The sequence below is a fragment of the Pseudopodoces humilis genome, chromosome 18 (genome assembly GCF_049639895.1).
Source record: "Pseudopodoces humilis isolate 2021_Gansu_Grassland_sample_001 chromosome 18, ASM4963989v1, whole genome shotgun sequence".
NCBI classification, from domain to species: domain Eukaryota; kingdom Metazoa; phylum Chordata; class Aves; order Passeriformes; family Paridae; genus Pseudopodoces; species Pseudopodoces humilis.
In genome coordinates this window covers 1,100,018-1,120,497 of record NC_142217.1, presented here as the reverse complement: position 1 = coordinate 1,120,497, position 20,480 = coordinate 1,100,018, and the positions used below count along the sequence as shown (strand labels likewise).

The window sequence follows — 20,480 nt, the reverse complement described above, 5'->3', positions numbered from 1 at the left end:
GATTGAAAACATTCCCTCTCAGTCTTGTCACAACAGGCCCTACTAAAAATTCTGTCCTGTCTTTTTTACAAGCCCCCTTAAAGTACTGAAAGGGAGCAATCAGGTCTCTGTGGAGCCTTCTCCCTTCCAGGCTGAACACCCCCAGCTATCCCAGCCTGTCTCCAAAGCAGAGGGGCTCCAGCCCTCAGAGCATTTTGTCCCTCCTCTGGACCAGCTCCAACAGGACCATGTCCTTCCTGTGTTGGGCACCCAGAGGTGGATGCAGTACTCCAGGTGGGCTCGCACCAGAGCAGAGGGGTGGTGGAATCACCTCCTTCAAGCTGCTGGGCAGCCTCCTTTGGAGGCACATGGCTGGCTCATGTCCAGCCTCTCACCTTGCAGCAGCCACAAGTCCTTCTCAGCAGGGCTGCTCTCCATCCCTTCATCCCCCAGCCTGTGAGATCAGCTGGGCTGGGACCCTGTCATAGCCCTTGGACAGAGCTGCTGGGCAGGATGAGCTCCCTAGTGAAGAAGGCAGATCCCACTCCCCACACAATTCCACCCTGGCCGTGAGGTCACAGCAGCCTGTGGGGTGACAGCAGGCTGAGGTGACAGCAGGCTCTGAGGTCACAGAGGTGCCAGAGCCCCGTGGTTGCCCAGCACCACAAGGAGCGAGCAGTCAGTCCTTGACCACGACTGTTGTGGCAGCAGCGGCGGCGGCAGCAGCGGTGCTGACATTGGGACAGCGGTGTCAGGACAGTGGTGGCAGCAAGAGCTGCAGGACTGGCAGTGGGCAAGGCACCATGGCCTTTGCTCTGCGCCTCCTCCTCCTGCTCCTCCTGGCAGTGGCCCTGCCTGACAGGGCTGCCCAGGCTGCTCCGTGGCGAGCACAGCGAGCAGGTGAGCCCACGGCCTCGGTCCGCTTTCCCGGGACAGTGCTCCCTTCTCCCTGGGAAGTGTTGGGGATGGTTTTCCCCAGGGCTTTAGGGAGGGTTTCCTCTGTGGGAGGGAGAGAGGCCCCAGAGGCTCTCTGCTGGTCCTGCTGCCCCTCCAGAGATGTTGCACAGGGCCTGCAAAGAGGGTGGAGAGTGACCAGAGCCAACCCAGAGCTCCCCAGGCCTCTCTGCAGCTTTGGCCATGTCCATTGACATCTGGCTCCCACAGCCTTACCCAAACCCCATGCAGTTCCCAGTTCCCTAAAACAGAAGGGGATCCCAGCACACCATGGAATCATCCTGATCTGTGCTCCCTTCTAGATTGGGATCGTAACTTGCATTATCTGGATGCCCTCTTGGATAACGGCTTGAAACACTTGGAGAATGCTGGAGGCAAGTTCTCAATGTGCCTTTCCTGGGAGAATAATCGGTGTCAGTGTGGCAAGAGCTCCCTCGTCTGCCATATCTCTTAACATAATCTCATTCTATTCTGGAATCTGGATTCTGGAAAAGTTGCCCTGCTCTCTTCTGGAGCCCTGAGTGATCCCACAGCATTGCTGTCAGTGGGAGGAAGGAGTATTTAGCTGTCAATCTTCTTCCCATGTGCAATGCCAGTGTCACCTTCTGTGTGCTCTGTGCAGCCAAGGAGAAGAACAGAAAGGGAAGGGCTGGGCCCAGGGCTGTGCCCCGGGGCTGTGCCTTGCATGGTTCCTTTGCCAGCCCCAGGGAGCCTGAGCTGTCACTGCCAAGACCTGGCCCTGCCTGGGGCTCAGTTCAGAGCTGATGGCAGTTCCAGGGTGTCCTTTCTCCCCTGACTGCCATGCAAGAAGCTTCTTCTATCCCGGTGTGGGGCAACTGCAGGCACATGGTCTCCCTGCCCCTGCTCCTGGGTGGAAGGCAGAGATGAGGGAGTGCCTTGGAGGGCAGCAATCAGCCAGGTGCACTCACTGCCACTCCAGCCTGAAGGAGAATCTTGAGCACTGCCCAGGACCTGTTCTGTCCTGCCTTTCCTTGCAGATGAACCTATTGATGAAGGCGATCCAGCTTCCCAACACATGTCCAGGACTCAGCCCTTGAAAGATGGTGAGGGTAGGTCAAAGCCTTTCCCCCTGGGAAAGCTGCCAGCTCAGAACCTTAAAGCTTGTCCAGCTGGTGGTGATGACAGAAGCTTCTGTGGCTGTTGAGTTACAGGTGTGTCTGCAGGGAGGACTCTGCCAGCTCCTGGGTTGGTTACTGCACACAAGCCCAGCTCCCATCACAGGGGTGAGTGGTGTGTCCCTGCTGACCCCACATTGCTTTTCTGGGATCCATTCCTGAGAAATGGATCTACTTGCGGTCATGGTCCTCTGAGGGGGAGGAACAAAGCTACAGGAGTTATGAAACCCCATGAGCCATCCAAACCCATGAGGCAAATGCTGAAGGAAATGCTGCAGGGAGTGCAAAGTGGGTCCGTGTCCCTCAACCTTCTGAGAGTCAGCAGCTGGAGACTTTCTCTGCACGTCTGGACATGCAGTGCCCAACACAGCGGGAAGGGATCCATGGCAGCCTCACTGCTGCTTTCACACACTGCAAGGCTGTTTCCCAGCTTGGCCTGGCAGTAGCTTCTCCCCAGCCTCTGCAGGAAGGTATCTAGCATCACTTGACAGGGAGCCCAAACTGCACCACTGGCCATGCCCACCCTGAGATCTTCTGCACTTTCCCAGTCTCAGGGTGGACAAAAAATGGTGTTTGTTTGGAGAAAGGAGGGCCCTGGCCAATCCCAAAAGTTTATATGATTTCCTTTGATAAGCATTGCCTCCTGAAGATGCCACCTCCCCAATGGGGAAAGGTTCCATCTGATTCAGGTGTACAATTTATTTTTTTTCAGAGAGGGACCAAAGGGCTGTGCTGAAGGCAGCGTTTCCTGGAGGAAGCAGTGGCCCATGGGCAGCCTCTGCTGCAGGAAGGGAGGCCATGCCAGGCACAGTCCCAGTCCCAGGAGGTAATTGCTGTGCCTCTGGGCCTGAGCCCTGCTGAGGCTTGAGCTGACATCTCTGCTGCTTGGCAGTGTGGACACAGCCCGGACAAGACCGGCACAGCCCAGAGGAATTATCCCCAGCAGGCTCAGGGCACTCGGCTACTGAGAAATCCTGCTAAGGTCCCTCTGTGGGAGACACGTCCAAAAACCTGGCAGTGGCTGCAAAGGGGTGCCCATGGTGGGGAATAGGCAGTGGGGGAGAGCAAGGTTCCACTGTATCCTGAAAGAGCCTGGCTCTGTCCCTATGGGATGGGAGAGCTGTCCCAGCAGAACGTGGGCAGGAGGGAGGGAGGGCCTGAGGGACAGTTGTGGCACTGCCTGCTGTAGTTCTTCCCCATTGCTTTTACAATTCTTTCAGCTGTGGCAGAGAGAGGGCCCCAGTGGGGCCTGGGCTGCTCCAGCCACCTCTCCCAGGGATGCTGCACAGGGCCTGCAAAGAGGGTGGAGAGTGACCAGGAGCCAGTCCAGGGCCCCCAGGCCCCTCTGCAGCTTTGGCCATGTCCACTGACATCTGGCACCCACAGCCTTAGCGCGACTCCCTTGAACTGCCCCGTTCCCTAAGGTAGAAGGGGATCTCAGCACACCATGGAAACAGTTCTGATCTGTGCTCCCTTCTAGATTTAGAACACAACCTCAATTATTTGGAAGTGCTACTCAATGATACTTTGAATATCTTGGAGAATGCTGGAGGCAAGTTTTTCTATTCCCTTTACTGACAGAACACACAATGACAAGGTGGCAAGAGCTCACTCATGTGCCATATCTCTTAACATAATCTCAGGCTTGATGGGGTCTAGAAACCTTTCCCTGCTCCCTTCTAGAGCCCTGAGGGATCCCACAGGCCACTGCCAGTGGGAGGAAGGTGCATTTAGCTGTCAGTCCTCTTCCCGTGTGCAATATCAGTGTCTCCTTCCATGTGCTCTGTGCAGCCACAGAGAAGAGCAGAGAGGGAAGGGGCCGGGCCCAGGGCTGTGCCCCAGGGCTGTGCCTTGTGTGGCTCCTTTGCCAGCCCCAGGGAGCCTGAGGATCTCCTACAGTGCCATAGGAGCTGTTCTGTCCTGCCTTTCTTTGCAGCCAAGCCTCTTGCTGAAGGTGATCTGGCTTCCCAACCCACACCCAGGACTGAGGCTCTGGAAGATGGTGAGGGTAGGTGAAGGCCTTTCCCCCTGGGAGAGCTGCCAGCTCAGAGCCCAAGGCTCGGCCAGGGCGGCATCGCTGCAGGTGCCAGGACAGAGCCGTGCATGTGTGTGCCCTTGTCCTGTGAAATCCCCTCACTGCTCCTGAGGCTCAGTGCTGCCTGTGCAGATCAGCAGAGATGAGAGAAACTTCTGTGGCTGTTGAGTTACAGGTGTGTCTGCAGGGAGGACTTTCACAGCTCCTGGGTTGGTTACTGCACACAAGCCCAGCTCCCATCGCAGGGGTGAGTGGTGTGTCCCTGCTGACCCCACAGGCTGAGCACTGGTTTTCTGGGATCCATTCCTGGGAAATGGAATTATTTTACTCTAAGGTCCTCCAAGAGGAAATACCAAAGCTACAGGAATTATGAAACCCCATGAGCCATCCAAACCCATGAGGCAAATGCTGAAGAAAGTTCTGCAGGGAGGACAAGGTGGGTCTGTGTCCCTCAGCCTTCTCCTGAGACTCAGCAGCTGGGGGCTTTCTCTGCACATCTGGACATGCCATGCCCAACACAGCGGGAAGGGATCCATGGCAGCCTCGCTGCCCCACTGCTGCTTTCACGCCCTGCAGGGCTGTTTCCCAGCTTGGCCTGCTGCAGCTTCTCCCCAGCCTCTGCAGGAAGGCATTTGGCATCAGCTGACAGGGAGCCCAAACTGCACCATGGGCCATGCCCACACTGAGGTCTTGTAGAATTCCCCAGTCTCCGGGCAGATGAGAAATGGCAGCTGTTTGGAGAAAGGAGGGACCTGGCCAATCCCAAAAGTTTATATGATATCCTGGTCCTTAACCAAGTCTTTGATAAGCATTTCCTCTTGAAGATGCCACCTGGCCCAGTGGGGAATGCTGCCATCTGATCCAGCTGTCCCTTTCTGCAGAAGTGGATGGAGAGGCTGTGCTGAAGGCAGCGTTTCCCGGAGGAAGCAGTGGCCCATGGGCAGTCTCTGCTGCAGGAAGGGAGGCCATGCCAGGCACAGTCCCAGGAGGTAATTGCTGTGCCTCTGGGCCTGAGCCCTGCTGAGGCTTGAGTTGTACATCTCTGCTGCTGGGGAGTGCCCACCCTTCAGGGATGTTGTACAGGGCATGGAAAGAGTGTTGAGAGTGACCAGGAGCCAGCCCAGAGCTCCCCAGGCCCCTCTACAGCTTTCTCCATGTCCACTGACATCTGGCTCCCATGGTCTTACCCAACCCCCTTGCAGTGCCCAGTTCCCTAAGGCAGAAGGTGATCCCAGCACACCCGAAAAAGGTTCTCATCTGTGCTCCCTTCCAGATGAGCTTCCTAGGAAGGCTTCTCCATTAGATTGGCTGCATAAAGTTTTGAAGCCCTTGGAGCCTCCTGCAGGTATGTTCTCAGTGTCCAATCAAGGAATAATCATTGACAACCTGGTAGGAACCAGGTGACAGAAGCTTCTGTGGCTGTTGAGTTACAGGTGTGTCTGCAGGGAGGACTTTCCCAGCTCCTGGGCTGATTACTGCCCGCAAGCCTGGCTCCCATCACAGGGGTGAGTGGTGTGTCCCTGCTGTACCCACAGGCTGAGCATTGCTTTTCTGGGTTCCGTTCCTGGGAAATGGAACTATTTTTTTTAAGGTCCTCCGAGAGGGAAGAACAAAGCCACTGGACAGAAAGAACCACTTGAGTCACACCACATCCTGAAAGAAATAGAGAAGGAACTGCTCAAAGGGCACGGTGGGTGCATTTCCCTCAGCCTTTCCTGAGACTCAGCAGCCGGGGGCTTTCTCTGGACATGCCATGCCCTGCACCATGGGAAGGGATCCATGGCAGCCTTGCTGCCCTGCTGCTGCTTTCACACCCTGCAGCGATGTTTCCCAGCCTGGCCTGGATGCAGTTTCTCCCCAGCCTCTGCAGGAAGGCATTTGGCATCAGCAGACAGGGAGCCCAAACTGCACCATGGGCCATGCACTCCTTGAGATCCCCTGAAATTTCCTGGTCTCTGAGCAGATCAGGAGAGGTGGTGGTTTGGACAAGAGAGAGCCTGGGCCTTTTCCTGGTCCTCTTCCATGTCTTTGACAAGCACTGCCTCCTGAAGAGGCCACTTCCCTGCTGTGTAATGGTTCCATCTGATCCAGCTGTGCCTCTTCCTTTCTCAAGGGATGGACAGAGAGGCTCTATGGAAGGCAGCATTTCCTGAAGGAAGGGAGGCAATTGCAGGCATGGGCCCAGACACAGGAGGTAATTGCTGTGCTGGGCTCAGCCCTCACTGGGGCTGTGTGCCAGCAGCTCTTCCCACAGGGCCTCTCCTTGCACGGCCCAGCAGCAGCCAAAGCTGGAGGCGCCTCAGCTTCCAGGCCTCTGGAGCTCATTCCCAGCCCCTGGGAAATGGGACTCGTGCAACAATGTCCATCCCACTGCAGCTGCTCCCAGAGCTGGCTCTGAGCATCCAGAGGCCCAAGGCACAGGAGCAGCCCCGAGTGGGAGCCCTGCTGTGAGCCCAGGGCCACAGCCAGCCCTGGCTCCCAACTGGGCAGGGGCTGCACTGGCCCCTGACAGGGCCTGGCTCTGTCCCCTTGGGCTGGGGGAGCTGTCACGGAGCAGGGAGGGTCAGGGGTGGCAGTGGCTGCTCAGGGGTGGGTTTGGCCCCTGTCCCTGGAAGGAGCCACTGCCCAAGCAGCTGTGCTGCCCCTGGGCTCTGCTCCCGGCCCTCTGGGCTCTGTTGGGTGGCACAGCCTGTGCCAAGGACTGGCAAGGTGCCTGCAGGCCCCAGATCTGGGGGAAACAGAGAACGTCCTGGACATACCCACCGTGCTGCCAGCTCAGCAGCGCAGCACAGCACGGGCTCTCATTGCCCAATTCTCCCACAGATGCAGCCGGCACCACAACACGTGTTCCAAATTTCCAGAAGGATATCAGAAGAGGTTTCTGTCAGGGAACACGCTGTTGGCTAGAATTAATGGCAGGCCTGCTTTGTTTGGTGCATTTCTTCGTTTTATTCGGTGTTGGAATCTGGTATGCCTGGAAGACAAAACGGTGAGTGTTTTGTTCATCTTTCCCTCAAACAGCTTCTTTTGAAAATCTATTGTAGAATAGAAACATTCTCAGTGAGGCTGCTGTGGACTTGTGGATAGTCAGTGGCTGTCCAAATAACTCTGCTGAGAGTTCTGCTGCTGCCCAGGGCTTTCATTGGCCTCTTAATTGCTGGGCCTTGTCCTGGGGAGCCCGCTGGGGCTGCAGCCAGTGCTGGCTGCCACTGAGGCTGCCTGGCCAAGAGCAGCCCCAGGAGCAGCGGGCAGAGGCAAAGCAAGGTGGGCAGGAGAAAGAGCGGGGACGAGACTGTCCATGAAAGGCAGAGGTGCTCTGGGGCCCGCTCCTGGCCAGGGACCCTGCCCAGAGCCATCCCCTGCTCTCCAGGGCCTTGAGGGGCAGCTGTCCAGCTGGGCCAAGCTGTGCCAGCAGCTCCAGCCGTGCTGGGGAGCCTTGGCAGCTCTGGGCCCTGCTGTGCAGGAGGGTCCCTGTGTGCCAGCGGCAGCTGGGGGCCTCAGCCACCTCCTCTCTCCACAGGAGCGCCTCTGCAGCTTCAGATGTCCGGCCAAACAGCTCAGTGTTGTGAAAAACGAGGTTCACATATTTTTCTTATAGAATTTAAAGGTTTAATAAAAAGATAATTAGGAGCTAAAAATAAAGTATACAGATACAGCTGGGTGTCTCTGCATTCAGCCAAGAGAGCACACCTTACTAACAAAGGATTGTCCCTTAAAAACAGAATCCTACTACATATCCATAAATTCTCATGCATATTCATACATTCTTCTTAGGATCTTTGGTGTTCTTCTGTTTAATTTTCTCTTTCCCCCTTCCCAATAGATCAGTCTTCTTGGCACCAACGAGATTTACATTTCCTGATAACAGAAATGCAATAAATTCCTCCCCCAGAGTTCTGGTCACTGCTGTCTTCATCTGGATAAGACAGTTTCTGAATGTAGGGGGCATCTCCAGCTATCCTTTTCAGTCTTTGGGTTATACAAACTAAAGTAGGTTTTGTTTTTATACTGTGCCAAAGCTTAACATATATGTATTATACCACTATTTCTAAGTTTCATCAATAACAGAAATAAAGGAAACTATATTAATACAGCTAAATTTTCTAATCTTATACATGTAACATTCCTTATAATATTTGCAAAAAGCCAAGAGTATGATATGCATTTATAACAGTGTGAACATAAATCACTACACTCAGACAGGGAGGACTGCACCTCTCTTCCTGCATCTCCAAGCTCGTGTCTGTTTTCCTTGCCAAAGCTGCGTTATCAGCTTATTGCTGTGCTGCCACCACCCAGAACAGGACCCTCTGTCCCTGAAAGTGCTGGCCCTGGTGTCTGGACAGGACTGAAGGCAGGACCCTCCTGCCAAGGCAGAGCTTGAGCAACACCTTTGGGCTTCTGCTCTGGGGTCTGGCTGGTACCACCAGCACTGGCACAGCTGCTTGGCGGGCCACAGCCTTGGCTGGGCAGGCAGCAGTCGGGCTTGGGGAACCCACCATGTTATCTTTAATTTTTATTTTTAAAAAGTATAATTTTTTTGAAATATTTAGGATTATTTTTAGTAGGAAGTAATCCCCAAATGTTTCTTCCCTTTTGCCATATTAACATATTTTTCAAAGTAGTTTTAGAATTCTGGAAAATTTTTTCCACTTCTGCAATTAAACATGAAGTTGCATTTAACTGGTAATGTTTATTCTAAGAGGGATTAAGACACCCTGTTGGGGGTTAGGTGTCCTTTTTTTTTTTTTTAGTTCTGGCTTGCCTGTGGAATTTTTACCCATTAGTTGCGGGGACAACCTAACTGTGGGTACTTGGTGGGTGCTTGACAAAAGACAAAGAGTTTGGCCGGGCCCAGGTGGGGAACGGGGGCAGGAAAAAGGAGGGTAGGGACAGTTTGGCAGGCTTTCTTCAGCTTCAGAGAAGGACACTTTGGGCGCAGAGCTGTTGCGGTGGGGAGAAGGGAATTTCGCCATCACCCAGACAGAGCTGCTGCTGCTTCTCCTTCTTCCCTCTTTGTTGGTGGCCTCGCACCCCCTGTCCTGCCAGGACGTGTGGCAGTGCCAGGCACCGCCGTGGAGCTGCTGATCCACCTCAGCCACCGGCCCAGGATCTCAGCTCATCCCTGCTGTTCCAGCTGAGTGTTCCTCAGGGCCCTGCAGGAGCACCGGGACTGACTGCCCGAGGGGTTTGTGAAACAAAGCCTCTCCTCCATCCCGTCTCAGCCGAGAAAGCTGTCACGGGGCTCCTGTTTCTGTTTTCTTGCTAATGCTGTAGTTATTGTTTGTTTGTTTGCCTGGTTGTACTAATAAAGAACTGTTATTCCTGTCCCCAGATCTCTGCCTGAAAGCCCATTGATTGCAGAATTATAATAATTCAGAGGGAGGGGGTCTACATTCTTTCATTCCAGGGGAGGCCCCTGCCCTCCCTAGCAGACACCTGTCTTCCAAAACTGAGAAACTTCCCCAGCAGGTTTACAAAGGGAACTGGGATCTGAGCTGTGCCCTCCGAACCAACAGAGCCAGCCTCCCTTCAGGGTGAGAAGCCACAGCCTCAGTTATAGCCCCGGGTGCCTCCTGTGCCCCAGAGAATGGCCCGGCTCACCTGGCCCAGCCTGGCCCGGCCCGAGCAGCCCGGGCTGGCCTCAAGGGATGGGCTCCACCTGCCCGCTGTGCCCACAGGCCGGGCCCAAGGGCTCACAAGAGGCTTCCTCCCAGCTTTGCAAAACCTCAGCCAAGAGTGTCCCCTTTGCTGTGCTGAGAAGAGTAAAAAACCCTCTCAATTTAACCCCACTTCACTCCTCATGGGGGATCCCTGCACACCTTAGGAGAGAGCCCAAGTTTTCCCTGTGTGCCTGATGAGGTGCAGGCCCAGGTGATGCCACTGAAGGAAATGTGCCCTCACAGCCCAGGGACGCTCAGCATGGGCTCCCCCAGCCCCTCGGGGCCCCAGCGCTGGTCACGGCAGCCCCTGCCTGGCTCCTGCCTGCCCACACCGTGGGCACCCCCGGCTGCTCCTGGACATGGAGCTCAGCCAGGGCTGGTGCTGTGTGGGCTCTGCTGGTGGTACCAGCCAGACACTGGGGTGACAGCTCCATCTCTTTATTAGAACAAAAAACATGGACCAACCCCTGCTCTGGTGCACAGGGGCTGCCCAATTTCAGTCCTGGCCAGGGACCAGGGCCAGGGGGCTCTGGGGCAGAGGGTCTCGCCTGGGAGGTGTGGGTCTTGGGATGCCCTCAAGACGGGGACGCAGCTGCAGCACAGCAGATGGGGAGAGATGTGAAGAGCGGGGATGACAGGTCAGCTTCTCAGAGACTAAAATCTTTGGCTGCTCTTCTGAAGCTGCAGAGGTGTTCCTGTGGAGAGAGGAGGTGGCTGAGGCCCCCAGCTGCCGCTGGCACACAGGGACCCTCCTGCACAGCAGGGCCCAGAGCTGCCAAGGCTCCCCAGCACGGCTGGAGCTGCTGGCACAGCTTGGCCCAGCTGGACAGCTGCCCCTCAAGGCTCTGGAGAGCAGGGGATGGCTCTGGGCAGGGTCCCTGGCCAGGAGCGGGCCCCAGAGCACCTCTGCCTTTCAAGGACAGTCTCGTCCCCGCTCTTTCTCCTGCCCACCTTGCTTTGCCTCTGCCCGCTGCACCTGGGGCTGCTCTTGGCCAGGCAGCCTCAGTGGCAGCCAGCACTGGCTGCAGCCCCAGCGGGCTCCCCAGGACAAGGCCCAGCAATTAAGAGGCCAATGAAAGGCCTGGGCAGCAGCAGAACTCTCAGCAGAGTTATTTGGGCAACCAAGGCCTAGCCACAAGTCCACAGCAGCCTCACTGGGAATGTTTCCTGACTATGAGCAGCCTTTCAAGAAGCTGTTTGAGGCCGAGATCAGCAAAACACTCACCGTTTTCTCTTCCACCAATACCAGATTCCAGCACAGCACATCATCAGGAAAAGTGCTCCACCAGCCACAATGGCCATTAACTTAATCAAACCATGTGTTCCCTGGTAGAAAACTCTTCTCATGCTTTCCCAGATATTCTGAGCATGTGCTGTGGTGCCGGCTGCACCTGTGGGAGCAATGGGCAGTGTGAGCCGTGCTGTGCTCCACTGCTGAGCTGGCAGCACGCTGGATATGGCCAGGACATTCTCTGTTTCCCCCAGAGCTGGGGCCTGCAGGCACCTTGCTGTCCCTTGGCACAAGACTGCTCAACCCCCTGAGCTCGAATGGCACAATTTCTCTGTGCTGTGCTGTTCTTCAGGCAATACTTGCCAAAGACTTGGGTAAGGATCAGGAAAATGCCCAGGGTTTTGGAAATGCTCCAGGGCCACCACTCTTCCAAACAGACCCTAAACCTGAACTAGCCTGAGACCAGAAATTTTCAAGGGATCTCAAGGTGTGCATGGCCTATGCTGCAGTTTGGGCTCCCTGTCAGCTGATGCCAAATGCCTTCCTGCAGAGGCTGGGGAGAAGCTGCAGCCAGGCCAGGCTGGGAAACAGCCTTGCAGGGCATGAAAGCAGCAGCAGGGCAGTGAGGCTGCCATGGATCCCTTCCTGCTGTGCCGGGCACGGTGTGTCCAGATGTGCAGAGAAAGCCCCCGGCTGCTGAGTCTCAGGAGAAGGCTGAGGGACATGGACCCACCACAGCGTCCCCCCAGATCATTCAGGATTATGTCCAGATATTTGAGTTCCTCTATTGCTACATTACTGTCTCCTATAGGTTTGTTCTTCTTTCTCAGGGGACCATAATATAAAGTATTTCCATTTCCCAGGAATGGATCCCACACAACCAGTGCTCAGCCTGTGGGGTCAGCAGGGACACACCACTCACCCCAGTGATGGGAGCTGGGCTTGCTTGCAGAATCCAGCTCAGGATCTGGGAGAATCCTTGCTGCAGACACACCTGTAACTCAACAGCCAGAGAAGCTTCTCTCATCTCTGCTGATCTGCACAGGCAGCACTGAGCCACAGGAGCAGTGAGAGGATCACACAGAGCGAGGGCACACACATACACGGCTCTGTCCTGGCACCTGCAGCAATGCCGCCCTGGCCGAACCTTGGGCTCTGAGCTGGCAGCTCTCCCAGGGGGAAAGGCCTTCACCTACCCTCATAATCTTCCTCATTATCAGGCTCAGTAACTGATATGGACGGGGAATCCAGGTCATCTTCATCATCAGGTTCATCTGCAAAGAAAGTCAGGACAGAACAGCTCCTGTGACACTGCTGAAGATTCTTCTTCAGGCTGGAGTGGCAATGAGTGCACCTGGGTGACTGGTGCCCTCCAAGGCACTCCCTCATCTCTGCCTTCCACTCAGGAGCAGGGGCAGGGGGACCACGTGCCTGCAGTGGCCCCACAACGGGATGGAAGGAGCCCCTTGCATGGTGGACAGGAGAGAAAAAACTCCCTGGAGCTGCCAGCAGCTCTGAACCGAGCCCCAGGCAGGGCCAGGGCTTGGCAGTGACAGCTGGAGCACCTCAGGCTCCCTGGGGCCAGAAAGGAGCCACACAAGGCACAGCCCCGGGGCACAACCCTGGGCCTGGCCCCTTCCCTCTCTGCTCTTCTCTGTGGCTGCACTGAGCACACGGAAGGAGACACTGGCATTGCACATGGGAAGAGGATTGACAGCTAAATGCTCCTTCCTCCCCCTGACAGCAATGCTGTGGGATCACTCAGGGCTCCAGAAGAGAGCAGAGCAAGGTTTCCAGAATCCATCAAGCCTGAGATTATGTTAAGAGATATGGTACAAGAGGGAGCTCTTGCCACCTTGACACTGATTATTCTGTGCAGAAAGGGACATTGAGAACTTGCCTCCAGCACCTGGCAAGGTCTTCAAACCACCATCTACCAACACTTCCAGATGCTCCATGTCACGATCCCAATCTAGAAGGGAGCACAGATCAGAACCATTCCATGGTGTGCTAGGATCCCCTTCTGCCTTAGGGAACTGGGCACTGCAAGGGGGTCAGGTAAGGCTGTGGGAGCCAGATGTCAATGGACATGGCCAAAGCTGTAGAGGGGCCTGAGGAAAGCTCTGGACTGGCTCTGGACACTCTCAACACCTTTTCCATGCTCTGTGCAAAATCCCTGAAAGGCAGGCAGTGCCAAGCAGCAGAGATGTACAGCTCAAGCCTCAGCAGGGCTCAGGCCCAGAGGCACAGCAATTACCTCCTGGGACTGTGCCTGGCATGGCCTCCCTTCCTGCAGCAGAGACTGCCCATGAGCCACTGCTTCCTCCGGGAAACGCTGCCTTCAGCACAGCCTTTGGGTTCATCTCTGGAGAAAGGAAGAGCCACAGCTGGATCAGATAGAACCATTCCCCACTGAGGAGGTGGCATGTTCAAGAGGCAATATTTGTCAAAGTCATGGATAAGGATCAGGAGAAAGGCCAGGTTATTGGGGCTGGCCAGGGCCCTCCCTCCTCCAAACAGCCCCTACACCTGATCTAGCCTGAGACTGGGAAATTGCAGGGGATCTCTGGGTGTGCATGGCCCATGGTGCAGTTTGGGCTCCCTGTCAGCTGATGCCAAATGCCTTCCTGCAGAGGCTGGGGAGAAGCTGCAGCCAGGCCAGGCTGGGAAACAGCCTTGCAGGGCATGAAAGCAGCAGCAGGCCAGCAAGGCTGCCATGGATCTCTTCCTGCAGTGCCGGGCACGGCGTGTCCAGATGTGCAGAGAAATCCCCCGGCTGCTGAGTCTCAGGAGAAGGCTGAGGGACATGGACCCACCACGGCGTCTCTCCAGATCACTCAGCATCTTGTCCAGAAGTTGGGATGCCTCCAGGGATTTCTTGTCTTCTGTGTCTTGGTTCTTCCATCTAGGAGGACCTTAATGGAAAGTAGTTCCATTTCTCCTTCAGGCCAGAGTGGCAGTGAGTGCACCTGGGTGACTGGTGCCCTCCAAGGCACTCCCTCCTCTCCACCTTCCACTCAGGAGCAGGAGCAGTGGCCCCACAACGGGATGGAAGGAGCCCCTTGCATGGCAGACAGGAGAGAAAGGACTCCCTGGAGCTGCCAGCAGCTCTGAACAGAGCCCCAGGCAGGGCCAGGGCTTGGCAGCGGCAGCCAAAACAGCTCGGGCTCCCTGGGGCCAGAAAGGAGCCACACAAGGCACAGCCCCGGGGCACAACCCTGGGCCTGGCCCCTTCCCTCTCTGCTCTTCTCTGTGGCTGCACAGAGCACACAGAAGGAGACACTGGCATTAAACATGGGAAGAGGATTGACAGCTAAATGCTCCTTCCTCCCCCTGACAGCAATGCTGTGGGATCACTCAGGGCTCCAGAAGGGAGCAGGGCAAGGTTTCCAGAATCCATCAGCCTTCAGACTCTCAAGGGAAATGGCACATGAGTGAGCTCTTGCCACCTTGACACTGATTGTTCTGCGTGGAAAGGGACATTGAAAACTTGCCTCCAACATTCTCCATGGATCTCAAACCATTTTGTGCCAGGGCTTTCAGATGCTCCATGTCATGATCCCAATCTAGAAGGGAGCACAGATCAGAACCATTCCATGGTGTGCTGGGATCCCCTTCTGCCTTAGGGAACTGGGAACTGCAAGGGGGTCAGGTAAGGCTGTGGGTGCCAGATGTCAATGGACATGGCCAAAGCTGCAGAGGGGCCTGGGAAAAGCTCTGGGCTGGCTCTGGTCACTCTCCAACATCTTTGCAGGCCCAGTGCAACATCTCTGGAGGGGCAGCAGGACCAGCCCAGAGCCCTTGAGGATTCTCTCCCTCCCACAGAGGAAACCCTCCCTAAAGCCCTGGGGAAAACCATCCCCAACACTTCCCAGGGAGAAGGGAGCACTGTCCCGGGAAAGCGGACCGAGGCCGTGGGCTCACCTGCTCGCCGTGCTCGCCACGGAGCAGCCTGGGCAGCCCTGTCAGGCAGGGCCACTGCCAGGAGGAGCAGGAGGAGGAGGCGCAGAGCAAAGGCCATGGTGCCTTGCCCACTGCCAGTCCTGCAGCTCTTGCTGCCACCACTGTCCTGACACCGCTGTCCCAATGTCAGCACCGCTGCTGCCGCCGCCGCTGCTGCCACAACAGTCGTGGTCAAGGACTGACTGCTCGCTCCTTGTGGTGCTGGGCAACCACGGGGCTCTGGCACCTCTGTGACCTCAGAGCCTGCTGTCACCTCAGCCTGCTGTCACCCCACAGGCTGCTGTGACCTCACGGCCAGGGTGGAATTGTGTGGGGAGTGGGATCTGCCTTCTTCACTAGGGAGCTCATCCTGCCCAGCAGCTCTGTCCAAGGGCTATGACAGGGTCCCAGCCCAGCTGATCTCACAGGCTGGGGGATGAAGGGATGGAGAGCAGCCCTGCTGAGAAGGACTTGTGGCTGCTGCAAGGTGAGAGGCTGGACATGAGCCAGCCATGTGCCTCCAAAGGAGGCTGCCCAGCAGCTTGAAGGAGGTGATTCCACCACCCCTCTGCTCTGGTGCGAGCCCACCTGGAGTACTGCATCCACCTCTGGGTGCCCAACACAGGAAGGACATGGTCCTGTTGGAGCTGGTCCAGAGGAGGGACAAAATGCTCTGAGGGCTGGAGCCCCTCTGCTTTGGAGACAGGCTGGGATAGCTGGGGGTGTTCAGCCTGGAAGGGAGAAGGCTCCACAGAGACCTGATTGCTCCCTTTCAGTACTTTAAGGGGGCTTGTAAAAAAAGATGGTAGAGAATTTTTAGTAGGGCCTGTTGTGACAAGACTGAGGGGGAATGAGTTCAGTCTAAAAACAGTAGATTCAGACTAGACATAAAAAAGGTGTTTTATACACAGTGGGTTTTGAAACCCTGGCACAGGTTGCCCAGAGAGGTGAGCATCCATCCCTGCTGACATTCAAGCTCCTGCTCTGAGCAACCTGATCTAAAGGTGTCCCTGCTCACTGCACTAGATGGTTTTTTTCTTCTCCTCTGACTAAAAACTGATTCTCACACCCCTGGCCCAAGCAGAACAGCCAATATAAAAGTAGAATTATTACGAAAAATTATTCTAATGGTGTAATCCTTTCACTGAAACTGTGAAAAGGAAAAACTCTCTAAAAAGGTCTTTAGAAAAATAAGGCATTACTTGATTCTGAACAGAATCATTTCAACCACACATTGTCTGCATGTGCAGAGAAAATCATTCCATGACATGTGAGTTTTACTAGATGTTTCCTAAACTTTATTCAGTCTGAACCCATAGAAATCCATGGGTTTAATGTTCATTGTTTCCAAGTTGTGGAGTCCTTAGTGTTTGGTTTCCTGTTGCACCTGGATTTCTGTGTCTGTGATGTGAATTAGGTCTGCACTCCTGGATTTCCTGCTCAGCCTTTTCCAGACCAGGTGTCTCCAGCTGTGCCAGGGCAGTGTCTGGGGTAGATGTTGGTTGATGTTTGCTGCTGGGCCTTGATGTTTTATTGATGGTCGTTGTCTTTGTGGGAATCTTTTGGGCTATTTCCAGTCTGTTGAGGTGTTAAGCTCATCTCTGCTGAGTGGTGGAATATCCCTTAAAAGAAAAACCCTTTAAAATTCCTTTACCCAAGGCAAATGCAAAGGAAGCCTGACTGGAGAAATCAAATAAAAAATAATTTTACAGTTGGTATATTTTCCAATACTCTAATCCCAGCCAGCCCAGAGTGTGAGTGTAATTGAGAGCCAGAGTGGAATTCTCACGGTGCCTTCCCCAGCAGCTGTGGCGAGGGCAGGCACAGAAAGCCCTGAAGCTCCAGCAGTGCCAGCCAGGATTGTCCCGCAGGGGCTGGAGATGCCAAAGGAGGGTGCCCAGGCCGAGGATTTCAGCAGAGGATCTGTGGGCAGGCCCAGGGGCTTCCCCCGCTGGGGAGCCCTGGCTGCTGCTGCCTTGCCTTCAGTGCAGGCTCAGGGGCGGCCTCCCATCCTCCTGCTGCAGCCGGGAAATCCAAATCTGCGGGGCTTCAGAGCCCTTGAGCCGAGGCTGAGGGGTCCCCCCGTGTTCAGCTGTGCTGGGGCTGTTTCTGTGCTCAGGGACACTTGGAATGGGCCGTGCCACTTGGCCACCAGAGCTGCTTCTTTCCACTGCTTCGGCAGGACCCGATGTCCTGGTTGGGTGTGTCGTAGTAGAGATGGACAATGACACCTGTTTCTTCTTCCATCATAGCCAAAGCTTTATTGCACACAGCTTATATTTACATGGTTATCAGAAGGCACCGTGCTTAATTCCAGTTGGTTGGGAACTCAGTTCACTGGTTGGTAATGGTGAGTGTACACGTCAATCCAAACTTTTCTCTCTAACAATGTTTACATACTTTTTCTACTGATTCCCATGGGACAGATCCCTTGTTACTACAGGTGCACTTGTTTTTCTCCCCAAGAATAGTTTGTGATGTTAACAAACTTTTCATTCTCAAGATGTTTTTGCCTGGGAACTTATCAGGCCAGCTGCTAGCTACACTAAGCCCACGTAACAAGTCCTAAACCATGATTTTCCAAGTCCTTTCTTTTGTAAGGTTTTACCTTTATGTGACAGGGTGTTGTGGACAGCAAAGTCCAAAGGTGGGTGTGTCTCAAATCTCTCCCAGCCCGGGTCTGGATCTCTCTCAATTCAATGCAGGCATGGGTTTCTTCCCAGCCCCCTCTCTTGGCTGTTCAAACAGGAGGCTGGGTTAAACCCTTCCCCTGTCCTCAATTCTAAATCCTGCTGTGCCACTGAACAAGTTTCATACTGCAGTCACCGAGCTCTGCTCATCCATTTAGGGGCTCTGTTGGGGTACATGGGAGAAGGTGAGGAGGAGTCCCCGGGGGTCGTGTCCCCCCCCGGGAGCGCCTGTGACTCCCCCATGTCCCCCCCATGCCGGGCTCACCCCCTTTTGTCTCCGCCAGAGCTCCTGACCCAGCTCCTGCTGTGCCGTGGGAGGGGCTTTGGGGAGCCCCCCTGGGACCCCCTTGGATCCCCATTCCTGGGCCCTGGGACCCCCCCGCATCTCCTTCCCCAGCTCCGGGACACCCTGCACCCCCTTCTCCTGCACCAACAGCGCCCTGCACCCCCTTTCCCGGGGATCCTCCCCTGCCAGCCCCTGGATCCCCCGGTTCCGTCAGCCCGGGGACCCCCGGAGCCCCATTCCCGGCCATCCCGGGGCACCGCACCCCCAGGCCTCCCTTTCCAGGGAAAGCCGAGCTGGGCACGGGGCTCTCCAGCCGCTCTGGGATTTCTGATCACCCAAAGGAGAGGGAGAGAGCAGCAGCAGCAGAGAGAGAGAAGGAGATTGGGAATCGGGGCTCGGGCTCCCAGCGCCCGCTCCTGCTCCGCCGGGGCTGGGGAGCCGCAGCCGCAGGAGAAATGGGATCCGCGGATCCCGGGGCTTCCCCCGCTTTGGGCCGAAGCCGGCGGGTTCCAGGCAGAGTTTGAGCGCAGGGCCCGGGAGTTCAGCCCAGCCCGGCGCGGGGGTCCCGCAGTGCGCGGCCGAGGAGGGTCCCGGGGGATCCCGGGAGGGGATCCAGGGGAATTCCCTGGGATTGCCCCGTCCCCTCCCCCCGCGCTCCCTCGGGCACTTTCGCTTCCGCCTTGCCCGCCCTGCGCCGCCGGGATCTGCCCGGCGACCGGTGACGTCACTGCAGCCTCGGGCTGCCACTGGCGGGCAGCAAAGAGCGGCGCCAATGGCGGGGCCGGAGGCGGCTCTGGGGGCGGGGCCGGGGCTGTGGGCGGGGCCGCAGCGGAGCAGCGCGATGGCTCCAGCGCTGGGGCCGGGGGCGCTCCCGGGGGGCGGCGAGAGGTGAGGGGGACCCCCGGCACCGGGACTCTTTGATCGCCCATTCCGGAGCGTCGAGGGGCCCCTAAACCCCCATTCCTGGGCGCCGCCATCCCACCGAACCCCCATTCCCGGCCGTGGGTCCCACCCTGCACCCCCTTATCCGGCACCAGGAACGCCTGCACCCCTTTCCCGGCCATCCCGCCTCTCGCAGCCCCCAGAGCCCCCTTCTCCTTGACCCATTTACCCCCCGGACCCCTATTCCTGCCTCTCCCAGCAGCCAGCCCCTCCTTTCCTCAGCACTCAGGACACCCGGGACCCCTATTCCCAGCCATCCCGGCTTTCCCTGCCCTGTCCTGGCAATGGGGACAGCGGGGACCCTTGGAGCTCCCTTTCCTGGATACAGGAACGCCCTGAACTCCAGCCATGCCACATCTAGCCAGCCCTAGCCTCCCCTCTTGTCAGTCCTGGCATCCCCAAATGCCCTTCCCGGCTCTCCCCGTTCCCCCTTTCCTTCAGCCGTGACCCCCCCGATCCCAAATCTCCAAATGTCCCCCCAGTTCTCCTCTCCCTGCGTTCCCTGCACGCGGCGCTGTCGGAGCCCGGCCCGGGCTTCCCGCAGTCCATGTCCATGGGGTCCCTGGCTGGGATCCCCTTCCAGCGCCGCCGCAGCGAGCGGGGCCGGGCGGAGCCGAGCCGGGATCTTGGGATAGCCAGAGCTGGGATATTGGGATAGCCAGAGCTGGGATATTGGGATAGCCAGGGCTGGGATATTGGGATAGCCAGAGCTGGGATATTGGGATAGCCAGGGCTGGGATATTGGGATAGCCAGGGCTGGGATATTGGGATAGCCAGGGCTGGGATATTGGGATAGCCAGGGCTGGGATATTGGGATAGCCAGAGCTGGGATATTGGGATAGCCAGAGCTGGGATATTGGGATAGCCAGGGCTGGGATATTGGGATAGCCAGAGCTGGGATATTGGGATAGCCAGGGCTGGGATATTGGGATAGCCAGGGCTGGGATATTGGGATAGCCAGGGCTGGGATATTGGGATAGCCAGGGCTGGGATATTGGGATAGCCAGGGCTGGGATATTGGGATAGCCAGGGCTGGGATATTGGGATAGCCAGGGCTGGGATATTGGGATAGCCAGGGCTGGGATATTGGGATAGCCAGGGCTGGGATATTGGGATAGCCAGAGCCGGCACAAGGAGCGGCACCGGCACGGGGCCAGCGGGGAGCTGCAGATGCTGCAGCAGCGGCACAGCCAGAGCGGGGCTGAGCGGGGGGAGCCGGGGCTGGGGGATCTGTGGGGCTGCGATGGCAACTGTGGCACCGCCATGGGGATCCCTGAGATCCAGGCTGAGGGATTAACAAATTCCCTGGCTCACAGCTGCAGGGAATGTCTCCGGAAATATGTCAGATATGGGCGGGAGGCGCTGGAGTGTAAAGGTGGGGAGGGCAGAATTCCCATGGGAATATGGGAATGGGAATGTGGGATTTGGGAGGGCAAAATTTGGGAACCTGGGAACTCCCATGGAAATTCCATGGATGGATCTCAGACATCCCATTCCCACGGGACCTCCCCGGATGGATCCCGCTGCTGTCCCATTCCCATGGGAATTCTGTAGATGGATCTCACTGCCATGCCATTCCCATGGAATTCCATTAGGAGATCTTCCCATCCCACTGCCATGAG

At 56.5% G+C, this 20,480-nt stretch overlaps 2 protein-coding genes and 1 long non-coding RNA gene across 3 annotated transcripts in view; 2 read left to right on the top strand and 1 right to left on the bottom strand.

The window, feature by feature from the left end:
* LOC102109635 (uncharacterized) overlaps positions 1-20,480 on the bottom strand; it is a 138,592-nt gene that overhangs the window by 79,932 nt on the left and 38,180 nt on the right. The gene's annotated exons all lie outside the window — the stretch shown is intronic.
* Positions 6,957-7,998, top strand: LOC148182883 (uncharacterized). The gene is made up of 2 exons (XR_015774069.1): positions 6,957-7,093; positions 7,625-7,998. It is a non-coding gene; the product is annotated as an uncharacterized LOC148182883 (long non-coding RNA).
* Positions 20,198-20,480, top strand: part of LOC148182882 (serine/threonine-protein kinase pim-1-like) — a 10,820-nt gene continuing 10,537 nt past the window's right edge. The window contains exon 1 of the mRNA XM_088064234.1: positions 20,198-20,233. Within this exon, the coding sequence (XP_087920360.1) occupies positions 20,198-20,233 (36 nt within the window). The remainder of the gene's footprint in view (positions 20,234-20,480) is intronic.